Raw genomic sequence first — 27,083 nt, forward strand, 5'->3', positions numbered from 1 at the left:
ACTCCTATTTTACCGTTGTAGTGCCGAAATTATTTCGGCTCGTCAGTAGCAGCACCGAAGAGCCGACCGACTTTAGGACGGTACCCGCCCCCCCGAACCTCAAATGACGTCACATTGTAGGCTCTACAGAGCCGAACCAACTTTTATTCGGCTCTAAAATAGGAGTATGAATCGCGCCTTACTCTGCTGAATCTTCTTAATAAATTCTCAACAATTCACCCTGAATGGACATTAATATTTTCCATTACTGGCAAACCGTGGACACTCATATCCCCTTACCGTCACCGTCACTGCCATCCACGTCCCCGTCTATCTCGATCCCAACTGAGAGAGATCAGTGAAACAAAACAACACACACATCAGCGATTTAACATGAGCATCTCAAGTTCCGGCCCTTCAGAAAATCAACTCAATGCTGTTTAAGATCAGGAAAAGAATAACCCACTTGAATAACCCACTTGTTAATCTTAATTTATGCTTTGGTAAAAAAAAGAAGTGTCCCTCAGCAAAAAGAAAATTCCAACATTAAATATTTGCATGTGTTGACACTTTTCTATACCTAAACATGAATCACTCTGCACAATATTACACTCACCATCCTCCATTTTAGCTAAGTCGCTATTCCGAGGCATAATGGAAATGAAACGTCAAGCCTTGGGCTGTGCTTTCTGTCGGCGTCTGGTAAGAAGCAGCTCCTCGCCACATTTGTTCAGCTCTACCAGCAGGTACCCAACTCAGGTATCTAAACCATCCCGTCACTATGACAACTACTGCACTTGACCTGCCCTCCTCCACACAGACAGGTGTTAGTTTTGGACTGTGCCAAAAAGCATTGGCACGGTTCCATGCCAAGCATTAAACATTATTTAGTCAGTCTCTCCCTTCCAGCAACATGCAACGTTCTATTGTAGATCGAAACATGCAGAGGCCATGTAATATGAGAAAAGATCTCGTTGTGACCAAAAGACGGTTCATTAATGACCACAACGATAGACAAAGAGGGGTCTGTGTTAATCACAATGATATACAGCGTGGGTTCTTGGTTTTTCCTAATAGCCCAAAACACCAAGACACCATGTCATTTAAAACAGACACTCTCACTCGTCTAGGTTATGCGAGACCTCGTTATAGCCACCCACAGTAAAAGAGGATACACACTAAAGTTTTAATGAAGGCTTGGGTTTCCTTTTCCAAGACCCATCACGGCGAACGGCAAATGTGTTATCCTTGTAATCCTTGCAATGTTTTGATAACTCAAATTAAAATACTTTAGACACAGAAAAAGTGACAATTACAATACAAAAGGTAGCAGAAAGCACTTCAGGTGTTGCTGTGTTAGGGAACGAACGGTAGGCGGGCAGCCACCTCGGAGCCCATTTAAATAATGGAGCACAGATCATCTTCCACAGTGAGAATTCCATTACACGGTCATCAACTCCGCCAAATGTGATGAATTTATCACACCCTTTGGTACTCATGTTGGCATGACTGTCTCTTGGGGTCTGCGGCACGCACCCATTAAGTCTGTGATGAAAACAACACATTGCAGATACAGTACATTGTGCTATGTTGTATTATTGCACTGCGTGTCCTACCATTCACTCATACACAACAGATAGAAATGGAATGTATCTACTGTATCTACACACCCAAATGGGGGGATTCAACTTTGAAATTGTGTAATGGGCGCTATCAAGTCATTTGGCCACATCCATGTAAAATATGTAATGCTGCAACACTTATGATGCATGTGCAAGGTTTTGCAGCTTTTTGACCACATAAAGCCTTTTAACCAACAATAATAATTCCTTACATTACAACAGGGCCTTCGAACCATCGGCAGTCAGGCCTACTGTGAATATCAAGTCTTTTCAGTTTATATTGTCGTCATAGTACAGTAGGCTATTTTCCCATATACCCCACTTGGAATTGTGGGAATGTCAGAACAGGTCAGCTCCATATATGGATATCTAAGGCGTATCTACAATAAGGCGAGGGCAGGCGTCCGCCTGTCCAAATCCATTTCTGGCCTGGCCAAAATCCATATAAAAAGAGGACAAAAACAAGATCTGAGAACTATTAATGGACAGCTGATTGGCCGTTGCGGTAGAGCACGACCCTCAATCACCCATTGGAATGTAAATGCATGCCTTTCAGCCTTTGTATCCTACTCGTCTGGCAGGTATATCTCTTTGAAAACCTTTAGTGCTACGATTGTGCGCGGGGAGACGACAATTAAAAGTGTTTCAACTGGTCAGCCAAATGAGATATTGACTAATTGCAAATACGTTCTTGGGGTAATTGTTTATCCCCCAAAATCACAGTGGCTAAGTTGAGGGACTTCTGTCTGACCCGACCAGAGCTGTCCGTGGTGGTGGTGGTGCAGGCTGTGAAGCATTTCCACCTGGACACATATGGTGTCTTTTCAACCGCATATATCTCTGACCTAACTCCTAAATTATAGAAGGACAGGTGACCCGGTTGTCTTGAAACAATTTTGAGGGGCACCACCAAAGGGGCCATCTCCATAGCAACGCCGTTGCAGTGACCGATGGGGAAATCACAACATCCCCGAAACAGTGGGTCAGGACTAGGGACCCATTTTGTGGGTCACGGACCGACAAAAACAGAATTGAAACAGAATTTCATGAACAAAAAAAAAACAATTCTTGAGAACTAGTGACAATATCCGATCTACAAGCGCACAACAACGTGTCGAACTGCAACGTGTTGAGCCTCGAGCTATAAGGTTTGGGAACCAGTGCCTTAACCCCTTCACCCTCACAACCTGCAATGAGAGCAGGACAGTGATGTGGTCCACATCCACATTCAGAGTTGGATCAAAGCTGGACAGTGCCCCCGTGTGATCTAAAGTGGCACTTTTGGACAAAGACGACAATGTATATGTGGACCAGCCTTAATACTGAAATCAACAGATTGCTGACTGCCCGACTGTATTAATGTGTTAACAGAAGGTTCATAAAGTGTGTCTTCTTCCTGTGGTCTAGCCTACAAACAAGATATAGATTATCCCACACCAGAGGACAATGGCTATCAGCAGCAATTTATTCCATACAAACACACAAATAGTATTTGTCATTTGATGTATGTATGTATGTATGTATGTGACATCTTTGTTCTAGTCAATAGTGCATATTTTGTTATTTCTTAGTTTTACAGAAAGTACAGCATTATGCTCCGTTTCCTCTTCCCCAGTGCACACTCTAGGACACTATAATATTTACTGGTAGGCTGAGGCTCATTTAGTAAAATAATTGCTTGGATTCTTATAAAATCATCTCATATAAAAAAGCATCCTAAATACCACTAATATTGGTCTACTTTACACCCAAATGAATTCATTTATACGCTTATTACACTAATTTGTTCAAATGTTCAAATTATCTAATCAATATACACATGTCCTAAGCAGTATTTGCTTTGAGTCGTTACATGTGCATAATATATGCTAATAAATTAACTACCATACACGTGGCTATGAATACCAAACGAGTCGCCCCCACTTTACCAACTCACCCCGGCCCCTGGGGGTACAGCCGGCAACTGTGCGGCCTGGTATTCCTAAAGTAACCCAAGTAAATTATGCTTAAACGGTTAAACCTAACCTTATCCTCAGTAAAACTATGCCTAAACCTAACCCTATACACAAACTTAACCCCAGCAAAACTATGCCTAACCTAAACTTATTTCTAACCTTATTCTCAGTAAAAAAACAAAATAAAGAATACAAGAACCACGGCACCGAGCGGTCGGCGTGAGGTCGGCGGAAAAATCGATGGTTTAGGGGCGACTGTAACCGATACCATGGCTATGGTTACACTCACTGCAAACAACTAAAACACAAATTAGATGACCTCTGTTCATAATTTTTCCTAGTTCATTCAAATATGCAAATATTATGTACAATACAAAAATGTCCCAAGCAGAAATGGATTCCACTTAAAAAAATTACCTTAAAATCCATCCATCTTCAACCGCTTATCCGGAGTCGGGTCGCGGGGGCAACAGTTGCAGCAGAGCTCCAGACTTCCCTCTCTAGAGCAACATTAGTAACTTCATCCTGGGGGATCCTGAGGCGATAAGATGAACTGAGACAAGTTTGGTACACCCTTTTATCAGGTTGTTATAGCTTTTGCCCGGTCTATAACAGAAATGTATGGACAATTGAGATTTCAATATTTGTATGTACTGTACGAGTAAAGTACATTTCTTTGGTTTTGGTTTCTCAGCATTGAGGCGGAAAAAACCCACAAGAAATAATTTACCGTACTATCCTTAATTACCTTACTGAGGAGAATGCACTGTCTTAGTATACAGAGGGTTTTACTGAATAACCGTTTAGGCCCTTAAGTTAAACCCTCTATACTTTATTTGCAACTGTACCTCATAAACACACAGCTGGATGGCATGTATCACTGTATCACGTGTCACTGTTCACATCTTGAATGTTACAAAGTCCACAACAATGACTTATTTATGTGCGACCCCACTATTGAAGGTATAATGAAATTAAATTGTGCACATTTAAAAACTTGCTGAGCTTAATTTCCCTTGGAAAATCAGCTCTTTACACCCTCAGTTGTAGGGGTTTGAGACGAGTGAGCATGCCAGCAGGCTAACAATGAGGGAGTTGAGTTGCAATAGTCAAACCTGGAGATGATAGAGACTTGGATAAGAAGATTGGTTGACTCCTTGGTGAAGGATCTGATACTCTGGATGTTATACAGTAAGGTGCAAACCTACAGGAATGAATAATCACAATGCATACATCTCCTAAATACCTTAGTTACCAATGAAAAACACATGCCATTGGTTCTGATTTTACAGTATATCTTCTGAACATTTTATTTTATGTTATTTACATCACACATTCTTGCTGAAATACTGGTAAATTACACGCAGCAAATAAATAAGGTGGTATTAACAAACTTGCACAACTAAAGGAACAAAGGAAAATAAAAACATAAAGCAGCCATAATCAAAAGTGAACATACAGTAGACATTAAACTTGATGACTTGTGTTCAGATGTCAATGGGTACAGCAGCACCCAACCACTTTACTTACAATACTCACATCCACTCAGAAATAGACACTCAATTACAGAACATATCCAAGAATGAAACAAACTGTCAGTTCAAAACATTAAAATTGAATTTAAAAAAAAAGAAAAGAAAAGGAAAAACTAAAAGGAAGTAAAGGCATCAAACAACGGTGCGAACATTCCAAACTAGACCAACATAAATCCTGCTGTTGAAAAAAGAAAATGCAATACAAATATAGTGTCTTCAACCTTCCAAATTCCAACCTGAGTGGATATAAATCCTTTGACATTGGTACATTGGAACATTGATACAATATGCTTGCCATAATAGTCTCAACACGCATCAAAAACCCGTCCAGACCTAGACGCATCAGGACAAAAAAGAAAACAATAAGGACAACGTCCGGCCATACATTGCATGTGTGTGCACTGGAAGAACTAACCAACCATACGGACACTATTGGCTGTGTTCGTGGGGGAGAGAGGTCTGTCACACTGCACTAGCAACTCTTCCACGTTGGTCCAATGGGGCTACATGTTGGTTCAGTGGGGTCTGGTGGAATCACTGTCAGGTGAAAACAAGCGTCCTTGTAGCCATGAGTATCAGAGGGGACACGTGATTGTCTGTGCTCTGCCTGGTGGTACCAACTGTAGCAGCTGGCAGTGACAGGAGACTACAATACAGGGAGAAATGGCATAACTACTAAAATGGGATATGGGGAGAACAAAACACAAAAGATAGGATGAAAAGTAACCTCACAGTGCATCGTTTCACCTGAAACTAGGCCTCAGACAGTAGCACTCCAATGAGTCCATTCAGAAACAGAGAGTTGGTAGAACATGCAGACTCCATGAGGCAGACACCAGGACAGACGGTCAAGCAAGTAAATCCAGCACTGGGCAGTTTGCTCCATTAGCTACTCAAGCAAGCAGAAAAACAACAGACTGCAAGGTGGATAACTCCCATAACGGCCACAGGCCGCTACAGTGCCCAACATCTCTTTGAACAGGGTGAGACACAAAGTCGCACAGGGGTGATCAAACATCTTCTCACTGGACAGTGGTCAAGCCCAAAGACAGGGACCTGATTTTCGTGTTTTTTCTCTCATCCACAGTCCAGTTGGAGAAAACAACAAGATTGAATCTGTAGACAATGATCTCCTCACATTCAACTTATCTTCCACAACCCAAGATTTGCGCCAACTGAAACAAAGAAGCAAGTTTAAAATAAACTTGATCTTTCACGCAATGGGCACATCGAAACCCTCCCATTTCAGTAACAACAAATTACATGTCTTTATTGGGCCAGTCGCTCCCAAGTGTTATCAATGTCAACAGCCAATGTGCGAGTCCATTCATATTCTCTGGATCTTGTCAGCAACGCACACAGGGTTCTCTTTGCGAATCTTCTCCATGGCCTCTGTTTTGTAATCATATGGACAGTCGTGCTTGTCCGAGTAGCGGTGAATTCCACAGAAAATGTTACCACAGCGGCAGTCAAAACCTGTAATACAGCAAAAGACAGACCGAGTCATACCCTCATCCACTGGGCCACAAATGTAACCATAGTTGACTCTGCTTTTGAAAAGCACAAAGTACATCAATCATATGAAGAAGCACATCGAGAAATATGTTAATGTGTAGGGTTGTGTGAATTATGAATTACTTCCATGAGAGGTGGGAGAGGTGGTGTAGTTAGTTGCTTGAGCAGACAGTTTGAGGGTCCAATGGAGTTAAGAGGTTTTGTCCAAAGCGCTTTTTTACTACTTTTTTTTTTATTGTTTCAATATTTTCGAAACACACAAACGTAAAGGGTGTTCAATAGCACTGATTTATGCAAATAAATAAATGAAAAACTAAAAAAATGGAGTTAGATGGTTTCCTCCCGACAGCAACAAATGTTTTTCTGGCTTCGGCTTCAGTCCATACCTTTTCGTCCAAATAGTCACCTTGTTGACTAAGCTGTGTGGTCATTGGTCAACAATTGTTTTGTTTTTAAAAATGACCGAAATAAACTAATTAACTAAGCACACTAAATATAAGGTTAACAGTAACAGTTTAACAGTCGATGCTTACCTGTAAGGCCAACCTTTTTGCGACACATGAAGCAGCGATTTTTCTTGGGTTTGGTGGGATTGGAGGAGCTGGAGTCGTCACTGCTGGCAACGTTGGACGAGGCTGTGGGCTGAGTGACCACTGGAGACACGGAATAACAAGTCAGTCCAGTTAAGTAACCACTTCACTCAAAAGCACTTCCTTAACTTGAACTGTGATCCTACCACTCAGGAGAACATGAACTTTTGATGCTTACCTGGCTCATTGATCTCCACATTTCCCGATGGTTCCTTCTCACAAATGAGGCTCATCTCAGTCATTTGTTGGGAAAGAGTTGTCTCACTACAGAGGAGACAAAGAAAAAAATAACTTCAAAACCGCTGTCATTGATCTGCCACACCATCGGCGAGTGCTCGGATCATGCTCGGATGGCGTCTTTGAACAGTTTACTCATAGCGATCAAGACCGAGGGGAGTGAACGGCCATTTGCCTCCGATCTTTCGGCGAGTTAAACTAAATTTGGAGTACCGTTTTAGAACTAATTTGTCCAGGTCTATTCCAACTGGAAACGTTTGCTCGGTGCTTGTGTATTCGTTAACGTCTGTCACACTTAGCCACAGCAGAGTTCAAAGACTTCTTCAAAGAGTTCTTTCAAAAGCTACTCAATGATCGGCACGTTATGTTTACAGGTTTGTTATGATGGGCTTAACATTTCATCAATACAACCATAAAAGGGTGTGATCAACCATTTTAACCTTTATGGAAGACCCCTCTTGCTCTCCGTCCACCCACCCTTCATGCCGTCCTGGTTCCCCAATCCGATCGGCTACTATTTCCGCCCCGTTGGACGGTGTACACAGTTGTGGAACACCCTGTTTAACGGCCTGTGTTCAGAACATCTACTGCAGTGGGTCCCCAACCTTTTTCCTTGGAACACCCCAAAAGCGGATACCCACCCAAGTGCACACACGCATGTCACCCACTTTTCTTACTACTTAAAGGACCACTTTTCAACCTATCGTCATATAATAGGTCAATTTTTTTCTACTCAGTCTGTGTCTCATAGGAGGGCCGTGGGCAGTTCAGAGACCTGTCCACCAGTGACATCATCGATAGGGAATTCAAGCCGATAGAAACTGCAGGCTTTCTAGTCCTGAAAAGTTGCAATGCGAAAATGGAAGTCATCATTCTCCTGATAATAAAAATCTAAAAAGAATTGTAAAGAAAGTCTGCCTAACAATGATGTCACAAAAGATAAAAATAAATAAAAAAATAAAAATATGGTGAGGCAGCTTTTTCCTTCTACGGCCCAACAGCCTGGAATAAATAACCATTCCAGCTCAGACACGCACCCTCTGTAGACATTTTTAAATCTCAACTCAAGACCCACCTCTTCACTCTTGCTTTTAGTTGAGTTTTAATATCTGCGTTCCTACTCTGTCCTGACTGATTTGCTGCATGTAGTGTTTTTATTTATTTTTTTCTCTATGTTTTTATACTTTTATTTTGTTCTTTGCCATTGTTCTATCATTTTAACTACTTGACTGTGTTTTATTGTATTCTATTTTTGTGTCCTGCCCTGTGAAGCACTTTGAGCTGCATTTATGTATGAAAGGTGCTATACAAATAAAGTTTATTATTATTATTATTATTACTGGTGGACAGGTTTCTGAACTGCCCACAGCCCTCCTATGAGACACAGACCGAGTAGAAAAGAATTGTGCAATTTTAGCATGATTATTAGTGAGGACCTATTATATGAAGATAGGTTGAAAAGTGGTGAAGTGGCCCTTTAAGTCCTATATAGTTTTCAGACGACAAAGAGTGAAAATAGACTGAAGTGTTGTCTGTTGTTCTGTAGGACAAGTAAAACTGATATCACATGACAGGCCGACAGTGGATGAAATCAAGTTATGGTTTTGAGCAAAATGTTTAAAATGTTAAGACTACGTCCAAACAGACGAGCCCCCCCCCCCCCCCCTCCCAGTCAGACCCCAACATCTACAGCATAGAGTTACAGAGGTGAGCTTACCCAATAACTTTAGCGGCGACAGCCTCAGCGGTGGCCGCGGCCTCGGCCATCGCCACCTCGGCTGCAGCAACGGCGGCAGCAGCAGCCGCAGCGTTGTTCAGGGTGGCCTCCAGCCGCTGGATGGCTGATGCCTCTGCTGGGTAGACACTGGAGATGATACTGCCACCTGCAGGGGAACATTGGGTTCAACAGCAATTCATTGGTTGTGGATTATCATTTTTTTGGTTGGCCTTTCTTTCTTTCTTTCTTCCTTCAGCGTGCTCCTTGTGTTTCGCACATGCGCACTGCCGTTCACTTCCATGTTTACAGGCCAGATTAGAATGGCTCATAACTCTAAATCCAGGGTGCTCTCCATGGTTTTGACCAAAAGGGCAATGTTCTGACTTCATTTCTGACTTCAGGAAGCATCTCATTTGGAATATAAACGCTTCTAGAGAGACTTTAGATGTACCAGTGTGAGGTAAGAATGGAAGATTATGCCTCCCGGCTTTTCAGAGTAAAATCTTCTTTATCTGCTGGCACTCTAGCGCCATTATTTTGAAGAATTCCCCAGCAAAATAAGGGTTAAGACTCGTTCAAAAATAGCAGACCTAATAGCTTGCAGCACGATGCGTTGTGAGCTTGTAGAGATATATATATATATATATATATATATATATATATATATATATATATATATATAGAGGCTACAGTATATTAGAAAACTACACATCAGTTTCATCATTCAAAGTGCCATAGGGAGACGATGACATTTTGAGCTATACAATAAAGCAAAGAAACAGTAAGTGGCTAGGGTTAGATTCCTGAACCGAATCCAACATTGAGGAACTGGAATCGGTTTCATCACATTTGGAACCTTTTCTGGAACTGGGTTTTCACGTCGTCAGAGCTGGTATGCAGACTTCACATCTGCTATACAATTACAATCCCGGTGGTTCTCACACTTTTTTAACCCATTCAGGCCTGACGTCGAAATTTAAAAAAAAAAGTTTTCTAAATCATGACAATTTTCGGAAAGATTTGAGGCACATTTTAACGATTTTTCAAAAATAGCAGACCTACAAGAGCTTGTAGATCTGCTATTTTTCAATAGCTAAATTATAACATAATGTTTAAAAGGCTAACGCTAACGTGACATGGATGCGTTCCAGGTATCAATGGATTAATTTGAAGGGCCAGCATAACTCTGAGAGTGTACAAATGGTACTCGATGTGTACAAATGGTAATCGATGGGGAATCCAAGCTAATAGAAACCGCAGGCTTTCTATTCCTGAAAAGTTGCAATGCGAAAATGGAAGCCATCGTTCTCACGACAATAAAAATCTAAATATTAAAAAAATATATATATTGTTTAAAAATAATCTGCCTAACGATGATGTCACTGGTGGACGGGATTCTGAACTGCCCACATCGCTTCTATGAGACACCGACCGAGTAGGAAAGAATTGTGGTATTTTTTCATGAACATTAGTGAGGACTAATTATATGAAGATAGGTTGAAAAGTGGTGAAGTGGTCCTTTAAAGGGAACCGTTAAGGAATTGTACCATTAAGAGGGATATCGTTAAGGCACTGTCTCCCCAACAGTGGGTCGGGACCCATTTGTGGGTCACGGACCAATTTTTTGTACAAAATATATACATTTCAAAAGTTGTTTTTTTATATATATTTTTTTCAATGTAAAAAACAAATAAATCTACGAAATTCAATAAGTAAATTAAGTAGTGAAAATAGCCAATCTACAAGCTTGCAACACAGCGCAAAGCGACACGCTGCACGCTTGTACTACTATTTTCACTCGTTTGGGGTCCCGGACAAATGTCAAATCTCTATTTTGGGTCTCGACCTGAAAGGTTTGGGAACCGCTGGGTTAAGGAACGGGAATCGTTACAACCCTAAAATGATCTTCTCAACCCTACGAAGTGGCAACAGAGTAGCTCTTACCCATCGGGCTCATGGGACCCAGTCCATTGTTCTGTCTGGACAGGTTCTCCTTGTGGCAGACCGAGCACATGCCACTGGTCCTGGGGTTGCCATAGAAGCCACAGCCGTTGGAACAGAGCACAGGCACTGGGCTTTGGTTGGTCTCCTGGGCCATGACGAATGATGATGCGACTCCTGGACTGCCTGGTGGTAGGTAAGGTGACCTGTGGACACATAAAACACCTTGGGCGTGAGTGTGAGTAGTGGATAGCCAGAATGACGAGGCCAGTGAACTTGTTGTAAATGGTTGAGCGGCGAAGCCATTACACAAGCACTCAGATGTAACCTAAAACACAAAGGAGCGTGTAAATGAGACCACAGCAGTCTGCATGTCTAGGTAGGACAGTGTTAATTTTGACAGCAAATTCTGATTAGTCTTAGTCTCATTAATATCACACCATTTAGTTTTCATCAACAAGTTATGGATGTATGGCAGCCTTTTACTTCATCTTCTAAATTTACAGACTAGTTCAGTTTATCCGTTAACTGACGAAATCAAGAAAATGTGTGCACAACAAACAGTGAGTGACGCAATCATTACACAAGCACTGTTCTTGTCAACAAGGTCAAACAGAACAGGCATCTTCAAATAGATTTAGGCAATATGCAAACAGTTTCAAATCACTTATTCTCTAGAACCAAGAACTTCTTGCTGCTGTTCAATCGCACTTATTCTCTAGAACCAAGAAGCAAGAACTTCTTGCTGCTGTTCAATCGCAGTCTCAGCATGAGAACCAACAACAAGAAGCCTTTCACATGCATTTGCTCTTTGCTGCCCAGCAGTACATTGAAATTAAATTGAGTATTGCTCAAGGAGGCACAAGGAACAATCCAGCGTCAGAGACCAACGCACACCACATTTCAAACATCAGTCCTTGGAACAACAAGTACCTCAGGGGTTCCCCCAGAAACTAATCAACAACCTCAATCTGCATGGTGTGACCCCCCTGACTCCACTGTTCATGCAGCACGACTGGCACAACAACCAGCCTCACATGGCAAGGGTCTGGAATTAGCTTTCACTCTAAGTTGTCACAAGAGTTGCAATGTGACACCCACCCGTGCCGGTCTCAAAACATGCACGCAAGCTCAAGTCTCCAGCCATTACTGTCAGTGGATGGCTGTTGAGAGCTCAGATGACTATTTATAGGCAATCCTGGAAGCCCTACTCCAGGAAGCTTTGGCAACGTTACAAGAACACCCCGTGATCAAACACAAACAAACACACACGACCAACGTGGTCCTGTTTGCAGACATTATGGAACGCAAGTGTTGCAACTTGCAAGTCAAAGTAAAGGACTTGCTATATAGAAGTGTATATTCATAATCTCTAAATGGTTTGATGAATTGAAAATGGTGGGCCCTATTGTAAACAAGTGTAATTTATGGTGTCGTCCACTCACAGTTAACAGTTTTTGTATTGAGTTGTACTTGAAATGTACTGTAATTCTGCAAACTGTTAATAAATAAAACTAAGGAGCCAGTGACAAGCTCAACAGAAACTACAAGAAACAACTAGAATGATGTGGTGTGTTGCTGTTGCCTCGTTCATGATAGGTCAAAGCAGGATTTCTCAAACTTTTTCATGTCAAGGACCACCAAATATGTATCTATTTGGCCACTGACAACCATCTGAATATATTTTGTGACAGGGGCCCCCATACAAGATTTAGTATCCCCACTTTGAGAACTGCTGAGTTTAAGTACACTATGAAAATAAAAGCAAATATTTCTGACTGTGTTAATGTAAAAATAAAAGCATCAACACTTAGAAAGCAGCCAACCAAATGTTAGTTATTTGCATTTATAATTTCTCGGCGGGGGGGGGGGGGGGCAACCGCTTGCTATAGCTCTTTAAATACACTGAGTCATGCTAGCTCCTGCTAAGAGGCTAACTCAGGCTAACTCAACTTCACCTCAGAAAGCAGGGGACAGCGATGCGTTTATCTGGCGGGCACCAGGAGGGGTTTGCTGGGTGTAATAAGTGGTTGCTAGGGTGTTAATACTGGGGTGTAGCAGGCGGGTGCTGGGGTGTTAGCGTTGTGCTAAGAAAGACAGTTATGCTTGGTAGGCAGGCAGGCTCTCACAGACTCGCACTAGCCAGCTAATGTTAGCTGCTTGCAAGAATGTCCACTCACTGTGTCAGTTTCAATATATATCAACGTTTAATACAGTAGGCTATAGCGTTTGGAGATGCGTTTTATGAACGAACAAAGAACATAATGGCAATGTTGGAACAATGTGATTCCATTTAGCTAAAATAAAAAATGCATTAAAGATCAGAGAGAGAGAGAGGACACGTGTTAAAACTGGGAAAACAATCTACAACTACTAGTAGTACTACTATCCATCATCCTAAACGTGACTTGATGCATCGTACTTTTAATTACAACATCGTTTCTTGTTTTTGTTCACAATTCATTCAACTGTTGATGGTTGTGTGTGTGTGTGTGTGTGTGTGGTAGTAGTAGAAACTTCCGATGGCTGACCTGTATAACCAAATTTGGTTATTCTGTGAGGAGGCTGTGACTTCACTCCGCTGTCTTGTTCTTCTGCTTGTCCTTCTTAATTGTCGTCAGAAATTAAGGTCCCATGCATGACAAGTCCGTTTATCACACATATAACTTGAAGTCCATATATACCTGCTGTTCAGCTTTTCTCTCTATATATATATTATATATATATTTGTTTTGTCTCTGTGTTTTACGTTGTTCCTTCCCTGCTGCTCCGACTAGTTTGGTTCGGCTTTGTTGCCCGCAATCACGTTGGGATGACGTTTGACGACCACATTGATTGGAACACATGGGTTTCGGGGAGGAGCTTGCGTGGTCACGTGCTATTTTCTCAAGAATATTCCGTGTTATAAATAGATGATCAAATGATGTTGATCACATTGATTTCGACAGTCATATGTTCAAATTGTGTGTGTGTGTGTGTGTGTGTGTGTGTGTGTGTGTGTGTGTGTGTGTGTGTGTGTGTGTGTGTGTGTGTGTGTGTGTGTGTGTGTGTGTGTGTGTGTGTGTGCGTGTGTGCCTGTTTTTGGTTAATTGATTGAATAGTTTATTGAACATAAATGTAAAAACTGCAACAGAGTGCAGTCAAACATTCAGTTCAAATGTGATGGCACCAAAAGAAAAGTCATTGTTATCTTGTTTCCATTTAGACCCTATGCAATCAATTAATATACATGACATGGAGAATAACAACAAAATTCAATATCATCACTAATAATAAAAAACTAAATCAATTCAGGAAACTGAAAATGTATGTACAGAGTGGGACTGCTGAAAGGTGGATTTTCAGGCCTGTTTTAAAAGATGTAAGTGATCTGCATTTTTTGAGGGAGGGGGTCAGGGCATTCCACGCCTGGGTGTTGTAGGATAATTTTGCCATATTTGTTTTGAAAGTGGAAGGTACCAGATTGTTGTTCACAATGTCTCTCAATCACGTTTATACAGCTGGGTTGCCAATTTCTTCCAGTCAGGGAAGAGAAGGCCTGCCGCCTGCTCATTTCTCAGGTTCAATTTTATGATGTTACAGTTCTATCCTGTAAATAACCTGTACGAGTTCTCTCTCCTGATTGGATACAGTCGGTATCCCATCCTGAAAATGCATTTCCTGATTATCTGATTATTGTAGTACGGAGCCCCGGAGTGACCATTAAAGGTATATTCAGTGATTTGACTTAATTCAAATATCACTTGTTTTTTCTTTTTTTCTGGATAATCCTCCCTACTATAGAGTGTGCTGACCATATAAGGAGTTCCTCCCTGTCCCCAGTGAGCCCCTGGGGTAAAAAAACCCTAGTTTCAGTTTTGGTGGCGGGTGGCAAAGCCTTCATCCAATCAGGATGAGAGGGGCCTTCCTCCAATCATGATCGAGTGGGGGCGGGCCTTGGTGCACATGCTGTTGGCCTGTTGCACTTCCCCCCACTGTAGAGCGTGCATGTGCACATTTTGTTACCACTGGGTGGTTTTCCAAATCACCCAAATCACTGAATGCTCCTTTAAGAGAGAGAGAAAAAATGAATTATTAAACTTGAGCGCTCAAGTTAATAATTGTGAAGAGACGAGACGCCTGATGGGCCGGGATGCCATAGCTGAGTGGGTAGACCGGGTAACCAGAACTTCAGCCTGAGGTCATCTACATTACAACTCAACTCATTTGAGTTATGTACAACTTATCTACAATGGTCATCTACAACTCATCTAACCTCTGCTCATCACAAGAAATTATATCTGGCCACGGAATCTATTGAATGTGACAAACTGACATATTGAGCCTACAACACACAGTATGGCCTCCCACTAGTACCTCTACCTTCACATTTAGTAGATCCTGTGATCTTTTGTGGCCAGATGTAATTTCCTGGGTTCTAGTAGGACTATAGTAAATATTAATAAAGAAATCGCCGTAAAACACTCACCTTTTACTTTGTCTAATAACAACCTAAAAGCTGAACTTTCGTTGAAAAAAAATAAAGTTGTCCTTTCTTAAGTACAATTTTATGAGGTAGGCCTATTTGTACTTTATTTGAGTATTTCCAATTCCCAATAGTTTTACTTCTACATCTCAGTTCCAAATATTGTACTTTTACTCATTTATTTGAAGACAACTAGTTACTAGTTACTTTGACATGAAAATGTTTGAGAACCACTGCTGTAAACAATTTTAAAATGTGTAAAGATTTTGTAAAACAGTTCACCATTAAACAGAGTAAAATTATGTGTCAGACAGACATTATGTGCATTGTGCAGAGAGCTGTTGGCCTGGGGTGGGAAACAAAGTTGCAGTTGTAAATGTGAGACTATATGTATCTACTCATATTACAGTATATCATTGAATCTAAATTTGATTATTTGTTTATTAATAACGTAAAAAATAATAACTAGATCTGAATTCAAATATAAAGCTATTATACAATATATATATCCATTTAATATAGTAGTAAGAATGAAGGATATCTTAATCAGACAAACAGCACCATCTGCTGGGACGACTGGTAGAAATACAAATACAAATATAAACTACATAGAGTTAAACAATTAAATACGGCTCAACTACTGGAAAGATTTAACCTTTAATCAAATATAAAATAAATATATTTTAAATATACCTTATATTATTAGATTCTATCTATATTATTCTCTCTATAATTCTATATTAAATTAAACCCCAATTAAACCGCTTGGTTTCAGCTGGGTTTCCGCATACGGGTCTTGTCAAGGGAAACCCTGCGTCCTGATTGGGTCACAGCCGCTACACGTGATCCGAGTCTTGAAACTGTCATCGCCCCCTATGGTCGTCATGGTAACGCATTCAGACTAGCCCGTTGCAGGCCAATCAGATGCGAGCTTGTTTGGGAAGCAGCCAATGAGATTGTAGCGAGCGGGGTTTAAATCCAAACGTGCCTCTCCCATGTTATTCAGCGTCTCTCTGTATTCAGTTGATCACCACCGTCTTCCAAGCAGCTGAGAATCACGCAACAGAACACACAACAGACGCCATGGCTCTTCGAGTGTCCCGAGTGAGTTGATTTCTCTTTTTAAATTATCATATTTATTGTCTTGTTTAATGTTTACTTTGTTATGTGGCTTAGTCAACGTTGTCGTTTAGCTGCTTTCATGTTCTTTACGATTATTGTCACTTCTGTCGTCGTGCAAAGGTAGTAGTATTGTACAAATGCCGAGGCCTATTAACGGGAATTATCCCTAACTGCCTTTTAACTAGTTTGAATTGATGTGTGCTTGTGTTTTAAATCATGCAACCTTTTAACTGGAGCAACAAACCGTCCTTTTTATCCGTAGAACCGTCAGGTAGAGAACATTGCTGCTGCTGGCAAGAAAATGGAAGCCACCAAGCCTACGCTAAGGCCCCGAACAGCCCTGGGTGAGATCAAGAACGTCGCTCCTGTCAAAATTGTTACCCGACAGGATGCGAAAAAGGTAAAATATAAACTAACCAGCCAGCCTAGCTACATATTGACGTATTTCCAACGCCATGCCTAAATAACCAAGCCTCTTTTGTTTCATCAACAGGCCGTTAAACCGGAGGCTAAAAACACCGTTCAGGTTAAGGTTTGCCCAACTGTTCCAAAGCCTGACGTTAAGCCTGAGCCCGAAGTGCAGGTAAATTGGACTCTTACTTTTTTTTTTTTTCCTTCGTTGTTGGGGAAAACCCAGTTCATAGTAGTAAGTAACCAATATTGCACTAAAGTAAGCTGCACCCTGCTGGCTATAACTTCTCATGGGGCTGCTCTAATCATGTATCATGTTGGCACCATTAGGCTACCAGCATAACACAAACACACCTAAGTTGCATTTGCTGCCTTGTACCTGAGCAGTGGCAATTGTAAAATCCTTTCACCAGTGGTGGAAATGAACTACCCATTTTCAATGTTTTATACTTTATCCACTTATTTGAAATTTTAGTTTCATTTAGATTATTGCAGCACATGCACTACTTCAGCCCTATAATACTTTGGCTGTTTGAAAATGGCTGCTTTGTGAACACTTTTGAACTTGCTATTAAGTATTATAATTTAGCACTGCAAAATGGGACGGTGTGCATAATGGGTACTGTAACTTTTGGTACAAGATAAGTACTTTAGTAATGTGAGTATTGCTACAGTACTACCCTTCAGAGGGTACAAATGGACCCATATGGTCTGCTTCAGTTGTGTATGCAACACTGACTCTTTGGGTTCTCCTGTACTGCAGGTTGTTGAGTCCCCACCTCCCTCGCCTACACCTGCCTCTCCTATGGAGACATCTGGCTGTGAGCCAGCAGACCTCTGCCAAGCCTTCTCGGATGTGCTCTTGAACATCAAAGACGTAGATGCTGATGACTATGACAACCCTATGCTGTGCAGTGAATACGTCAAGGACATCTACAACTACCTTCGGCAACTTGAGGTATGTTGGGCAGGGGTGTTCATTCTTTCAATGGGGGACGATGGCACTGATTTTCAAGCAAGTAGCTTGGCTTTTTTTTTTCTTAGCATAAAACCAAGGAAAACAGCATTTGTCAATATGATCTAGTCTCAAGATATCTGTCTTGCCCATGCTCACAATTGGTTGCCTGCATAGGTTAAATGCTTCACTGATTATGGATGGTATATTTCTGGTACTGGCACAACAGTTTCCTTACCATATTCATGATGTACAGACTTAAAATTGCTGTGTATTTTCTCTTCAGGTTGAGCAGTCTGTCAGAGCAAGGTATATGGAAGGACAGGAGGTGACGGGCAACATGCGTGCAGTCCTCATTGACTGGCTTGTGCTGGTCCAAGTCAAGTTCCGTCTGCTCCAGGAGACTATGTACATGACGGTGGCCATCATTGACCGCTTCCTTCAGGTAACTTTCTGTTCACATGTCATGGGCTACTCTGGCAGTGGAAGAAGTGCAAAACTTCAGATCTACAAGGTCACATCATGATCTAGCATGTTGTGAGCTTGTAGGTCTGTAATAATATGTAATCGATATCTGCATGTCACATTAAATGTACTACACCACTGACTCTTGGAAATGAATTGTGCTTTCTACAGGACAACCCGGTGCCAAAGACAAAACTTCAGCTGGTTGGTGTGACGGCCATGTTCATTGCTTCAAAGTACGAGGAGATGTACCCTCCAGAAATAACAGATTTCACCCATGTGACTGACCAAGCATACACTACTGCCCAGGTCAGGGCTATGGAGAGGCAGATCCTCACTGCACTGGGCTTTACATTTGGCCGCCCTCTCCCACTCCAGTTCCTCAGGAGGGCATCAAAAATCTGCCAGGTATGTCTCTACATTAAGATTCAAATTGGGTGCAGTTGCCAATTAGCCATGCTTGCAAATGGAGTTCAATTCATATATTACAATCTTCTGAAATGGAAACATTGTACCCAAAAATGTCAGACTAGTGTTCTAATGTGTTTTCTTTCTTGAAGGTAACTGCTCAACAGCACACCCTGGCAAAGTACTTCATGGAGCTCACCATGATCGACTATGATATGGTCCACATCCCTCCTTCACAGTTGGCCAGTGCTGCTATGGCCCTCACCCTCAAGATCTTCAAATGCGGTGAATGGGTAAGATGCACATCCATGGCATGGTTGCCACACTACATTCATCAAATGGGCTTAGACTGGATGGGAGAAGGGAGCAACATGGAACCAATGCCGAGTCTTCAGGGCATTTCGTTTGGCTTTCAAAGCAGCAGGCTTGTTGCCATGCCAGCCTAGCCAGTCTTCACAATGTAGCACTAATGTCACGTTTTTTTTTTTTTTTAAGATTTTTTTGCGGCTTACGCCTTTTATTGGTTTTTGAAGGGACAGACAGTAGGCTGACAGGAAACGGGAGAGAGATGGGGGAAGACATGCAGTAAAGGCCGTGTCGGGCTCTGGAGTCGAACCCGCGGCACACTGCGACTGGATTACCAGTCGGGTGCCCAGATGGTTACGCCACCGCCTGGGCGCACTAATGTCACTTGGGAGTAATTGATGCACATGGCACACATAGGGGTGCAGTCAACTGATCATAGAATAATTGATAAGGAAATAATGGCTACTGGTAGTTTATCCCAAACCTTTCGAGTGTTCTGTTTGATCAGTGTTTCTCGTTACCTGTAGGACGACACGCTGCAGCATTACATGAACTACAAAGAGGATGATCTGGTAACTGTGATGCAACACATTGCCAAGAATGTCATCTTGGTGTCTGAAGGCAGGACCAAGCATTTGGTAAGATTACTACTCAATACTCATCCAAAGTCTCATTAATCACAAGGCCTCAGCTAAAGTCCATTAATCATATCTTTTTATTTTGTTTCAGTCTGTTTACCGCAAATACAGCAGTCAGAAGCAGATGAAGATTGCCACCATTCCACAGCTCAAGACGGCACTGATCAAAGACTTTGCAAATCAAGCCACTAAGTGAGCTTTTGAGCTTTTCTTTTAGCACCATGTGCAATTGTTTATAATGTTGTAAAGTTTGTTCCAATGTTATATTTTACCACAAATTGTTTTTTAGACAAAGATTTACCTTTGTGGATGCCCATGTTATTTTAGCACATTTTTCTGAAGATTTCTCTTTTGTGCAAGACTTTTTTTTAAATAAAACTTTTAACCCAAATGGATATTTTACCATGTCTGTACTACCACTAGATGATGCTATAACACAACAATCAGTCTGGTGCCCAAGCGCACTGCTCAAAGGCCTTACTAAAGTGACCATCTGAAAGTACACTTGGGTTAGGGGTCATATCCATTCCACTGTTGTGAGCCAGACTCTCTAGCTCATTTGTGCGTTCCAGGACAGATGTGCTGTAAAGTCATGTTGCTGGGCAGTGACTAAACTGATCCCTGAGCTTCAATGTAAACACAAGGTGGCAACATTGCACTGACTGGAAAGCAAGTTTACCTATTATGTGACTAGTCTTCCAAGGTTTCAAGTTCTGAACTTGCAGGACATGCCTTTGGGCTTTTTTTCGTAACAGTTGTAGCAATTGTATCAAGAACATGGCATGCAGTCTAATCAGAAGCCCTAGCTCAATTAAACCAGTTATTTAAGCCTAATGGGCAGAGAGCTGTTATCACTTTAGCCCATCCACAGCTGAGGGCTTAGCACTACATGACCACCTGCCATGTCCCTAGACACTGCTCACAATTGTTTCTAATGTAGGCAATCACTCATTCATGACAGCTTGATATGGTCAACAGCTTGACTGAGATATATGTATAGTTGATACATTTAGAAATCTAGTAATGGCAGTTGTTGGGCTCAAGGCCATCATTCATGACAGCTTGACTGTATATAGTTAATTTGTAAACTGGCTAGGGTTTTCTGTATTCCTGTCCTTTTTCTGCAATCCTGTCAATAAACACATTTGGCATACACTTGCTCCCATGGCAACTTGTCTCTTTCCTGAGGTTCAGAAGCACTACAGAATGCTTTCAACGTGTTTGCCTGAGCATTTCTAAAATGTGGGTCCAGGACCCATTGGGGGTCTGAGGGTTTACAAATGCAACCAAAATTAGCTACAGGGTTAAAGGGGTCCTTAAAGTTAATAATCACTCATCTGAAATGATTGGTGCTCTTATATACATCACATTCCGTGCTCAGCCAATCAAATCATTACAAATGTCATTCCAGATCTTCACTTTAGTTTTTATCCTATGTTCTTTGCTCAGCTAATCAAATCATCGCGCTTGTGTTCAGTGCTGGGCATAGGATGGGCTAGCACCCCTCAAAAAGTTAGACAGACTATATACAAAAACATGGGCATGCTGCATATTTCCAGAACTATGCCCTCTGTTTTTGGAGACCTTTAATAATTAGTCTGTTATACTCTGGAAAGTAGGCTTTAAACTCATGGATCTTACTGTGTATTCATGCTTGAAAGCTGAGGTCATGACTGGGCAGCCATATCGGTTTACAAGGCAGCTTCCTCCTGTGTGGAGCTCCAAACTGTACTCACAGCTGTCAGGGACACGGCTTCAGTCGTGTGACTGGCTGAAAGTAGTACAATTTTGAGGTATTTGTACTTCTACTCCTACATCTCTGTTCCAAATATTGTACATTACTCCACTATTTATTTGAAAACTTTATTACAAAACGTACATTCAACCTACCTCTTCAACCCAATACATTTTGGCCATTTGAAAATATCCGATCTGGAAGCTCACAATGAGTCGCAACAGCTTGAAACTGCTATTTTCAAAAGATGTATACAGTTGAAAACTTGAAATGAGACATTCTGCAGTACTTTTTGGTACTGTGGTACATTTTGATGCCACTACTTTTGTACATTTTTAATGTGGAATTGTGTGCTTGTAGATCTGCTAATTTCTGTGAAGATATTTGTTGTGTAGAGTGAAAATGGGTGGGGCTTAGTATAGAGCCCTGGGGGTGTAGAAGTAGTATAATATTTACAATATTATATACTGTATATCTGTTGAGTCCAGTAAAGGGAAACCCATAATTTTACCTACAAAGTAAGAAATTCTCAGTGTAAATTTAATGCAGAGTGAAAAAATAATCTATATTAGATGTTTTACATTTTACTGTGCACTTTGACTATTTGTAATACATTTAAAGATGTACAAGGGGAAAATCATTGTCATAGATATTCCAACTCCAAAAGCTCAAATACCTCTGTCCTATTATGTTTATCCAAGCTATCCCCATTAAGTGAATTCAAGTCAGCTCTGAGGTTAGAGAAAGAATGCAAGGCACGGCCTCAAACCCTTCAGAATTTCAGCAACACAGCTCGCCCAGAAGTGAATTATTGTCCCAGACCAGAGTCAAAAGTTTGGAGCTCCATGTCAGTCTAAATATCACCCAAGATAGACACGGATTTAACAAGTGCACCGTGTACCAGCCAATGCCCTTTCTCACCTCTCATCCACTCTGCCTGCATGTCTTCATTTTAATAATCTTATCATCTTTATTGTCGCATCACAATTTTACAAGTAAAAAGGTGGGTGAAATACGTTTTTTGTGCATAGTTCAGATCATGTTATTTCTTCCAAGAAATAGGCAACGAAGGAAAGAGAAACCAAGGCATTATTCTGATGAAAACATTAAAAAGCCTTTATTGAAGTCACGACTAGTTCATAATAGAAGTTAAAAACTTGGATAACCCACTCTTAGCGTCCAGCACGGCCTTCTTCAGGGTAAGTTAATAGGGCTAAATTTGTTGAATAAAATAAATAAGCGTGTCATTATTTTTATCTTTGCAAAAGTTTATTTTTGTTAGAAAAATGTATGAGCAAAACAACTAATTGATTATGTTTTTGCAAAATATGGGTAAAAACTAAAAACATAGGTAATCAGAGGTCCTGGACTCTCCAAAATGGGGATCGGCATTGGACCCAACAATGTGGCATGGGCCTGGCTCCAGTAACAATGCAGTCAAACAGCCAGCCCAACGGTGTGGCAATGTTATGGTTGCTGTGCTTTGGCAGCTGGCAAGTGGGAACGAACCGTGTGAAGTACAGATAAACACGGGGCATTCACAATTTATAGATTTTAAAATAAAAATGATGTGCTTCCTGAACTTTACTGACCTTTAACACCCTATGTCAAATGGAGGAAAGAAAGGCTCCTATTGTGCCTTGAACAGTGGTGCTGAGCCAGGTGTGAATGGGCACTACTTCTTGGTTTGTTCCAGTTCACTGGGCCGACCAAACTCATCTCTCCACGAAAAGAATGAATGGCAAGCAACTAAGCAAGGCCCATTTAATATAATTTCATGACTGTGATGAAATTATACTAATTGTTGTGATTAATGATGTAATTGTGTTTTTGAACAAAAATTACATTTCTGTTTGCCTTTTAGGCTTCATAAACAAACATTGCACAGGGCTCAGATCCGCACAAAACTCAAAAACACTGTTCAGGGGTATGGCATGAGAATAGTCACACCAGGGGCCCCCAGGTACCCAGTCAGGGGTCCCCAGGTACCCAGTCAGGGACCCCAGGTGCCCAGTCAGGGCCCACCCCAGGTGCCCAGTCAGGGGCTCTCAGGTGCCCAGTCAGGGGCCCCAAGGGGGCACAGGCGCTCAGTTTCTCCAATCTGTACCAAACCTGGCTGGCAAAAAAATTGTTCACAGGTCTGGTATGAGAATAGTCACACCAAAAATACTATATTGCACACTTGGTGCACTACAGTAGTGTTACAGCAGTGTTTAACATTCAAATGGCCATAAACTCGCGTCTGTGACCATCAATCAAAATTATAGGACTAGATTTGAAGCTTTAAAATAGTAACTTAAATATACAAAGAAATAGATAGCTGGTTCCAATCATTGCGATCAGGCGCTTATATAATAATTGTAACAGGCCTGATCTGATAGTCATCTTCTCTTTCCAACCAAGGTCATGTCTAAATGCATATTGAATAATACAGCAGAGCAATGAGCTGTATTTCACATCTCAGATTCTCACACTGTAAACCCTGATTTGTTATGCTCCATCATCATGACTGTGTCGTGCATCGAAAATAGCCGATCTACAAGCTCACAATGCAGGGATGCAATGCATTGTGAAAATAGTCGATCTACAAGCTCACAATGCGGATATGCAATGCATTGTGAGCTTGTAGATCTGTGTGACACCGCTGTGCCGTATATGACAGCACTAGGCATGTTAGAGGATTAGATGGTTTGAGGTTTCTAGGGCAAAATAAACTACTCACGGTACTCATGGCAATTCTGATTGCCGTAAGTTATTATTAAATTATGAAATTATATAATGAACATAGCAACGATAACCATCATAACAACAACAACAAAGGCGATCATATAATGACAAGAATTGCTTCACAGGCACACTTTGCGTTCCAGATAATTCTGTAATAATATGTAGTACAAACTGTAGCCTATCATTTATTTGTTTGTGTTTATTCATTTAATCAACATCACATTATGAAGGTGGTGAGTGCCGACTAGAAGATAATCATAACTGAAAAATCATTTCACAAAAGGATTGTAGCTACTAAAGCTTTTTTTTGTGTTTTTGTGATGGACAAATCAGTCAGAAAAAGGGTCAGTGATGAGAGAAATTTGTCTCTGAAGGACATAACTGTATAGCCATTGTATCGGTCTTTCATTCGCCCCAACATGCAACAAGCAATGCTGAGAACATTCTCTAGGTCATTTGGACTGTTGATCAATGTTGTCACAGGGAAGTGACAGAGTGTATTGGCTGATCTAAGTGAGCGGTAAGGGGTGGATCCTTTCCTGAACATAAGGGGGTACGCCATGCCCTTGATCGCTTTGTAGTAAATTACCCGTGTTTTGAATTGGATGCAGTAGCTGGAGTAGAGTGAGCAACACGTGCAGGCAGACCAGGAGCTGCAATAGTCCTGTGGTGATGACTAAGGCTTAAGCAGCCGAACAGATCTGCCTTCTTTAGAGAGAGTCTTGTTCACCACCTACACATTTTCTCCCTACTACAGCATATACTCCCTAGAGCAGTGGAGAGAGTCAGTGATTTCAAGTTCCTCGTTGTACACGTCATTGAGGACTTTTCAAATTGGCCATTACACACCACCTCAAATCCTTCTACAACTTCAAAATAAGCTCTATGCACAGCAGCCGTATTGGAAAGATACTCTGTTCCATGCAGTGCAGCCAGCACAGTGGTTCTCAAATTAATTTCAATGGCCCCCATAACTATGAGAGTGTACAAATGGAACCAAATGAGCCTTAGGGGTTTATTTGGTTCCAATTGTACACTCTCAGAGTTACACACCCTTAGGGGGGCCATTTGGAACCCCCTCAAGGAACCATGAGGGTACCTTGACCCACTGGTGTAGCAGAGAGTAAGGAAGAGGCCCAAATTATTTCCAATATGGCTGCTGTGCACATCCTAGCCTGGTATGAGAGCTCCACCACCCACGAGTAGAAAGCACTCCAGAGACTGGGGTCAGCCCAGCGCATCGTCGGAGGAGGTGAGCTTGCCTTCTTCCTCCAGGGAATACACTGGTTCTTTTTGGCTACCAGAACTAAGTGAACCGTGCAGTGCTGTTTAACATATTTCACGGGTCCAGGACTTGTTTCCATACGTTACACACTAGCACACATGCTCAGCTTCAGATGAGGTTCTCAGAACATAATTCGGGCCCTGCTCAGGCGGAGGTTGTTCCCAGAACTCAGACGTTATACTTTCAAACTTTTTTGAAAATCGCGAAAACAACCGATCCGCAAGCTCGCAAAGTGTGACAACGCGGCACGCTGTTTGCTTGTAGACTGACTAACTTAGCCTTTATATGAGAGTTTTATTATCTCCTTCAGAGGTGCTTGTGCTTATGATGAAACGTGAAAAATGAAAAAAATTATTAAATCACCAAATTTCACAGGGTTTTGTAAAGTTTCTGGGTTACATACAAGAACTGGTGTATACTGTATTGCCAAAGCTGAACATCATCAAGGACTCTCACCACCCCAGCCACACACTGTTCAGATCTACAGTCTTGTAGATCTGCTATTTTCACTATACTTATATATTATTAAAGGCAGTGGTTAATTCACATAATTATGCCCTTTTCCTCCTGCCTAGAAAAATAGTGAGAGTCAAAAGTATTTGTCTTTGAAAACGTAGTGGAGTAAATGTCTAAAAGTACAAATACTCAAAGTACAGATACTGAAACCACCACTACCAGCAGAGGAGCACACCCATAACTTCCTCTTAACAATTTTTCTTTCTTTCTTTCTTTCTTTCTTTCTTAATTGTATTTTTAAATGACATATAATACGGATAGGCAAAGAATAAGCACTATGCTTCAGCCTATGCCATTTTCGGTCATGCATTTGTGTGTGATTTGAATGGACATTTACATTTCTGATGATAAATGCAGTAGGGCACCTGAATTCCCTCCGGGGACCACTAAAGGCTTATCTTATCTCAAGACGGGGAGCGAGTGTGCGATCCTCGTCCTCAGGCGGCACGTCAAGATGTGACATGACGTGACAAGACATGTCGTGTGTGGTGATTACAGTAAGTTGGCTATAAATTACGTATTAGCAAACCAACACTATTGACTGGGTGTTAACAACGATGATAGGCTAATTGGTACTCAAGACACGTTCACTAACACAAACACTGTCGTCTCTATAGCCAGGGGCACGCACAATTATTAAACTGTGGTTAAGGACCACCCAGTTAAAAATGTGTGTGACAGGACAATACATATATTTTTATCCCCACCAGCGTTGGTACTATCTGCACGATATCTCAAAATCAAACGGGCAGATTCCCATGGGCCCAAGCAAGGATGAACCCTACTGATTTTGGTGACTCCATGGCCTTTGTTCTAGGGCCACCCTTAAGGCTAAACATTCTTCACAAGCTATGTCAAAATCCAACAGGCACATTGCCATGGAACCTGTTGAGTGTACTTATGCTCCCTGATGTTAGAACCCTCACTATTAAGTGACCTTTCCTCTATCCTATAGAGTG

The 27,083-nt window shown here is 41.4% G+C and overlaps 4 protein-coding genes across 4 annotated transcripts in view; 2 read left to right on the forward strand and 2 right to left on the reverse strand.

Moving 5' to 3' along the window:
- Positions 1–632, reverse strand: part of tmc2a (transmembrane channel-like 2a) — a gene marked incomplete at its 5' end in the record, with an annotated part of 35,940 nt that extends 35,308 nt beyond the window's left edge. The window contains 2 exons of the mRNA XM_079524072.1: positions 280–324; positions 596–632. Of these exons, the coding sequence (XP_079380198.1) occupies positions 280–324; positions 596–632 (82 nt within the window). The remainder of the gene's footprint in view (positions 1–279; positions 325–595) is intronic.
- Positions 1–27,083, forward strand: part of LOC306940117 (serine/threonine-protein kinase NIM1-like) — an 805,056-nt gene that overhangs the window by 756,854 nt on the left and 21,119 nt on the right. The window lies entirely within an intron of this gene.
- Positions 4,835–13,910, reverse strand: LOC306939223 (AN1-type zinc finger protein 5-like). The gene is made up of 6 exons (XM_079523772.1): positions 13,623–13,910; positions 11,095–11,297; positions 9,151–9,316; positions 7,375–7,460; positions 7,140–7,259; positions 4,835–6,567 (listed from the first exon to the last, which is right to left on the reverse strand). The coding sequence occupies exons 2-6, from the start codon at positions 11,246–11,248 to the stop codon at positions 6,419–6,421; spliced, it is 675 nt and encodes a 224-aa protein (XP_079379898.1). The 5' UTR covers positions 11,249–11,297; positions 13,623–13,910; the 3' UTR covers positions 4,835–6,418.
- On the forward strand, positions 16,553–21,020 carry ccnb1 (cyclin B1). Its single transcript, XM_079525227.1, has 9 exons — positions 16,553–16,660; positions 16,941–17,078; positions 17,172–17,261; positions 17,853–18,047; positions 18,331–18,489; positions 18,681–18,917; positions 19,070–19,210; positions 19,751–19,861; positions 19,953–21,020. Exons 1-9 carry the CDS (start codon positions 16,640–16,642, stop codon positions 20,055–20,057), a joined length of 1,197 nt encoding a protein of 398 aa, XP_079381353.1. The 5' UTR covers positions 16,553–16,639; the 3' UTR covers positions 20,058–21,020.

The sequence above is a fragment of the Electrona antarctica genome, assembly GCF_951216825.1.
Source record: "Electrona antarctica genome assembly, chromosome: 16".
NCBI lineage: Eukaryota > Metazoa > Chordata > Actinopteri > Myctophiformes > Myctophidae > Electrona > Electrona antarctica.